Raw genomic sequence first — 6,000 nt, forward strand, 5'->3', positions numbered from 1 at the left:
TTTTAGGTAAAGTTTCAGAATCTGTTGAGTTCTGAGACAGATTTATTCAGGCAGCTGAACTTCCCATTGAATGAGGATGAGCACCAGCACTAAGCTAACACCTCGCATTCTGCTACAAGACTAGCTCCCTTCACAGAGCTACCTTAGGGCCTGTGTAAATAAAGATATTTTTATTGCCTTAGTGTTGGAAGTAAGATCAGAAAACTTAAGACTATATCTGTGCCAGTCAATGAAATGGAGTCAAGGCAGTCATGCCCAATCCATATCACACTGTACTTAAATGAGGTCCTCTCAGGGGCCCACGGTGTCACCTGTGGCTTTTGAGAGACTTTTTTTTCTAGAAGCACTGATTCAAGAATTGTGCAAGGGCTGTGTTTCAGCCCATCAAACTGCTGCTTTCATAGTCAGAGGCTATGATGCAATGCATGTCCTAGACTATTACATGAGGAGTGGTTGTGAACTGAGTGTTTGGAGGGTGCAAAGCTATGGAGGGGACAAACTTGTGTAGTTTCATCCATTCCGCCTAAGGGGAATAATCCTTTGCTCTCACTGCCTTGAAACCATGCCTGACCAGTGCACAAAGACTGACAGAGGCCCAAATTCGAAATTATGCCGGGAGTCACCACTATAAGCTACATATACCAAGTGCAGGGTTCAAACCCATGCCCTAGTTCTAATTTTTTTTTTTTTTTTGGCAGGGCAGACATAGACTGGTAATGAATACTGTAGATCCACAGTCTTGAGCAGCAGCCTGGTTTCAACAGGGAAGATGGTCTTGCCCATTATAAAAGGGTTGGAGTCCTTCCTGTGGTTATTATAGTAAAAGCTAAGATTTGAGAAGCTGCTAGCACTTGGAAATCTCAATCTATGAAAAATTAAGTTACTGCTGGCTTCTTCTGAATTGGCAGCTTGATACAGATGGGACACAGTTGTTTGTGTGGTCTTTTCCTGTACACATAAGTCCACAGAGGTTTAAATTAACATGACATTTAGGCTCTGAGACTTAGGAGTTACAAGAACCGGTTTCATTGCTGAATGCTAAAGGGCCAACTTGTGCCAGCAGGTATCAGTGTTGGTTTTTTTTTTTCTGAGCCAATTACTCATTTGTATTTCAGGGTTAAAAGTTTAATTGAAACTTGAAGAACCAAATATGTTGAATATTGCTGGGAATATGCACCTTGGCAGAGCTCTGCTCTCTATAGGTGCCAGTGCCATATGCTCTTTTCAGTTGGCCTGAACATGTCCTTGGCCTTAAGGCTAGCATTTGAGAAACCTGCATTTCAAACATCCAGCTGGATGGTCTGGGGTTTCAGGGTAAATGAGAGCTCTGACAGCAATATTCACTAGGGCATTTTATGCTTCTGGGGGTCCCCTTGGTATAATTGTAACTGCATTTAATATCAGAGTTTTGGAAACCAAAGGGTTCCATGGTTTTGGGAAGGCTGATGTCTGCAGTGGATGGTGCCTCTCTTGACCTGCTAGTAGAGATGGGTCCCCTCAACACAATTAGTTGAGAGTATGGTTTGGCAATCCAAGCTTTCCAGAGCCCAGTTTCAGCTTGAGCACAGCAGGATCTGCAAAGTTTGGAAAAAAGGACAGTGGGAACTGCAACAAGCACTACTCTTTTTTTGTTCACTGCAGTAAGTTAGGGGTTGTAAATAAGATTAGTTTGAGGGCTGACATCAAAATCAGTCTTTGAGAATCTATATCTTGAAAATACCAAGATATTTCTGAATTTTGGAGAGCCTGCAGAATTATGAAGAATCTTATGTCAATATGGTCCAACTGTACAAAAAAGGAGCATGTTATAATGTGAAAAAAGGGCCCTAGTGTTTTATTTTGCAGTGTACTGGGGCATCTGTTAGAATCCTGCACAGACACCCCGGCTGGGACTACAAAACCCCACTGCTTTTTATCACAGCCTCCTGCAAAGACAGGAATTTAACTGCAGCGTTCTTATTAAATGAATGTGCTGTCCAACTTCCATGCATTGAAATAGGTTATTTACTTTTCTGTTTAAATAAACACTGTAAATGTATGTATCCTGAAAGAATACAAGTACTTGCAGCAAGAAAGGGAGAGAGCATACATTCTCACTGTCAGAGTTGTTTTTGTATAAACACTAACCTTAGTGACAATCTTGTGGAACAGCATGTTGTGACTTTCAAAACCAGAGCAGGTTTTGCTGTCCTCCTGCACCACCACATACTCATGCAGGCAGCATCCTCCCACTCCCACGTCTCTTACAAAGCTTTCCAAACTGCCTCTCTCTTTTCAGCAAACTCTGCTTTCAGTACACTGTCAAAAAGGAAAAATCTCTCATTATAGGACTCTTTGAAATGGGTTTAACTGAAAAAAAACCACACTGATTTGATGTAAATTTGGCATTTTGTGAGCTAAGAGGTCAGGTGTATGGCAGCCTATTTGCAGAGTGAAAGCTGTAAAACACAACCAGTAATTTTTTTTTTTTTTTTTTTTTTTTTTTTTTTTTTTTTTTTGTGAAAAGAGCATTTAAAAATACTACCTTTATTTCCCTTTTTCCCAGGCACTTCCCTGGGACACAAGATGGAGAGAGATGCTGGGGTTGTCTTTCTCTACAGATACAAGTGAGTAGCAGAGCAGGAGAAACTTGACCCTATGGTTTACTGCTGCCCTTGGCCCAAGAGAGCCTGATGCCCTGAGGCTTTGTGTCTTAGAAAATGTTAGTTGCTTACTTGTTAGGAGGGAATGTAAAGGCTGTCTTTTATCACTGGAAGTTAGTGTTTCATTCCATAGAAGAATTTTTTTGCTGTTGAATTTAATTACTATGATAGTTTGGAGTACTTTCAAGTGTGTATGCTTCCCTAGCCAAAAGCCTTTGCCTTTGAAGAGGACAATCTACAGAGTAACATAAGTGCATCCCCCAGGCTCCTCTACCTCAGTAGCCTGCATTCACCAATTTCCATACCTCTTTTCTTTATGGACTATTCAGGGAAGCTGCAAGTAGCAGAAGTTGATCTGCAAAAGAAGATGAGGCTGAAATATGATGCTTTCGCACACTCTTCCACACCATCATAGGCATCTTTGAGTGGCTGACTGGGTAGCTGATGGGAAAGGCGTTAGGAATCAAATGCATATTACAGGGCATAGTTCTCCAAAGAACAAATCATCACTTGTAACACATGGTGTGGCACAAGCAAATCTTTTTTTCTTCTTTCTGAGTAAATACAAAAAGTGAAGTCGTTTGTATGGCCATATATCCATCAGCACACATAAAGTCAAAGTCCCAATGCTAAGTCAGTTTGAATACAACTGTCAGTGTGACCTGCAGCTCCACTCGTTTTTTAAAGAAGGGCAGTTAACCACAATTCTATTTTCTTCAAGGCTATAAAATACCCACCCACCCACATGCATCACGTGCACAAACAAAAAGCAGTGATATTTTGTTTCAGCCATGCACGCTGGCAACTGCGCATCCATCCACCCTCGGCAGTCCCGGATCTCACGGCGCTGCTTCACCTGCGCTGAGGCTTCCTGCTCCGCCTCCTCTTCCTCTTCCCCCCGTCTCTCCTCCGCCGGGTCTGACTGTAGGGCACACCGACCCTCCTCCCTGCAGCCCCGCGGACTCGGGGCCGGCCCCTCCTACCCCGTCGCGCGGGAGCCGGGCAGGTGAGCGGGAGCCGCCCGGCCCCGGGGCTGGCCGGGCCGCCGCTCCGCCCACGGGGGCGAGCCGCGGGGCCGGCCGGCACCTGCCGCCGCTCCGCTCCGCACCGCCCCGCACAGCCGCCCGGCCGCCCTCCCCGCCGGCCGCTGCCCTCCTTCCCCGCCGCGCCGGGGCACCGCGGGGCCGTGCGGCGGCAGTGGCCGCGCTTCCCGTGGGGCAGGAGGGTGCTCCCGCAGCGCCGGGCGGGCGCCGCAGGTCAGTGTCGCCTCCCGTACCTGTTGCGCAGGGAGCTGGGGGGCGGGGAGAGGAGGGAGAGGAGAGACGGAGAGAGGGGAGCTCCAGGACGCCCCGGGCTCCCGGCCTCGTCTCGCGGGGAGGCAGCAGCCCCAAGGTACCGGACCTCGGGTCTACTTCTGGGGATGGGGGGTGGCGAGTGCAGGGAGTGGGTCCCGCGGCTCAGCTCCGGGGCTTTATTTACCTGTGACTGTGCGAGCCGCGCACGGAGGCGGGCGGCGCTTCCGAGCCGCTCGACGGGGCGCAGAGCGTCCCCCCCGTGCCCACCCGGCCGCCGGCGCAGGACCCGTCCCTCCCCGCTGGCCGCTCCCGGGCGCCGGGCACACCTCCCCGGCAGCGCTGCCCGCCCCCCGGTGCTGGGCAAGAGGGGTCCCGGCGCCGCCCGAGCGGGGAGGGGGTGTGCCCAGCTGCCAACCTGCCCTCGCCCTCTTCTTCCCCGCAGGAGCCCGAGATGGCGGACAGCGCCGCGGCCACCGCCGCTCCTCGGGCCGGCGTGAAGAGCTCGGCGGGGCCCTGGTGGAAATCGCTGACCAGTAAGAAGAAGCACAAGGAAGTGGCGGTAGCCCCTCCGCACCCCGCCGCCAGCGAGACCCCCACCGACCCCCCCAGCCCCGACGGCCGGGAGGAGCAGCCCCCTCCCTTCGGCAGCGGCGATGCCGCGGGAACGGGAGTCGGCAGCCGGCGGAGCCTCCGAGTGTCGCACTCGGGCCGCTTCAAGGAGCGGCGGAAGGTGCGCACCTCGCTGCTGGCCGACAGCCCCGAGGTCTTCGACGGCGGCGGCGCACCAAGCCATGCCGCCCAAGGGGCCGAGTAACCCAGGAGGACATTGCCGAGGAGCTGCCACTGGATGGGTGGCCGGAGAACTGGCGGGACAGGCGGCCGGAGTCAGTGACTGCCCCACAGCTGTGCTTGGACCCATGCTGGTGACCTGTAGGCGTGTGGCAGCGGCCTCCCGGACACTGCGGGGAGCCCGGCACCGCTGCCAGGCGACGGAATCGCGTGTTGTGTTACATGAGCACCGCCAATACCAAACCCCCGGATGATGGGACGATGTGATTGTCTTTAAAAAAAACCACAAATAAACACCCCACTCCCTGTACTGTGGTGAGCGGACTCAAAGGTGCTATCCCAAGGCCGATGGTGGGGTCTCTGAACCTTCCCGCAGCCCTTGCCAGGAGCCAACGTGTTGACTTCTGAGGCCTGTGACCCAGCTCCTTTTGGCTCTCAAGCCGAGGAGGCGCTTTGCTGCTTTCATCTCACAAGATGTCTTATCGAAGGAAGGGGGGAACAAAGTGCTCTTATCTAATTTCAGGGCCGAGGACCTCCGGCGGTGCCGAAAGTGCGCCTGTCCTGCCGTTAGCCACGAACACATCCTCCGCCCCCCACGGGGGTCAAAAGAGAGGTATTGTGAGGGGCAGGCTCTTGCATTCCCTCATGTCCCACATCAGATCACATTTACACATGGAAAAGGCAGGACCATGCTGGTGTTCTCCCTCTTCTTACTGTGTTGTTGAGCAGATGTTTCAGAGACTGGTCCTTCATAGTTAGGTTCAGAGGGAGGCCCATGTTGTCTAGCAATTCGCACTATTTATCCAGGGGATACATGATTTTTGCATAATTGGTGATAACTGGCATAATGAAGCTCCAATGAAGAACTTGTGTGATAAGATGCAAACATTGTTCTGGGAGATGAGACCAGCCCTGGAGAGCACAAGCAGGGTTGCAGTTCTAATGTGGAAATAGGCTTCGGCACCACTGGAAGTGTTTACTGTTTACCATGTCCAAGGCTTTTGAAGCAAGGTTAAGTGCCCCAGGATTTCTTATTATGGTGAGATAATTTGCTTTCACTTGAGCAGTTATCTGCTCCCTCTAAGTGCTCTTGGATTTTTGGACGAGTAAATATAAGCCAGATTTGTACTGGTGGTGTGCCTTACAGAGCAAAATTAGTTAAAAATACTTGGCAATTATACATTTCTTGATAATAGGTGATGTAGCAACAACTGACTTATTTATTTTAAAAGCATTTGCAATATACTTGATATTGTTAAAATGGTTTTAGACCT

The 6,000-nt window shown here is 50.6% G+C and overlaps 1 protein-coding gene across 1 annotated transcript; it reads left to right on the forward strand.

Moving 5' to 3' along the window:
- Window positions 1-4,388: 4,388 nt before the first annotated feature.
- PRR15 (proline rich 15) lies at window positions 4,389-4,751 on the forward strand (the record flags this gene model as incomplete). The annotated part of the gene is made up of 1 exon (XM_082295204.1): window positions 4,389-4,751. One exon carries the CDS (start codon window positions 4,389-4,391, stop codon window positions 4,749-4,751), a length of 363 nt encoding a protein of 120 aa, XP_082151330.1.
- Window positions 4,752-6,000: the final 1,249 nt, after the last annotated feature.

Source organism: Coloeus monedula, assembly GCF_965178545.1.
Source record: "Coloeus monedula genome assembly, chromosome: 1".
NCBI lineage: Eukaryota > Metazoa > Chordata > Aves > Passeriformes > Corvidae > Coloeus > Coloeus monedula.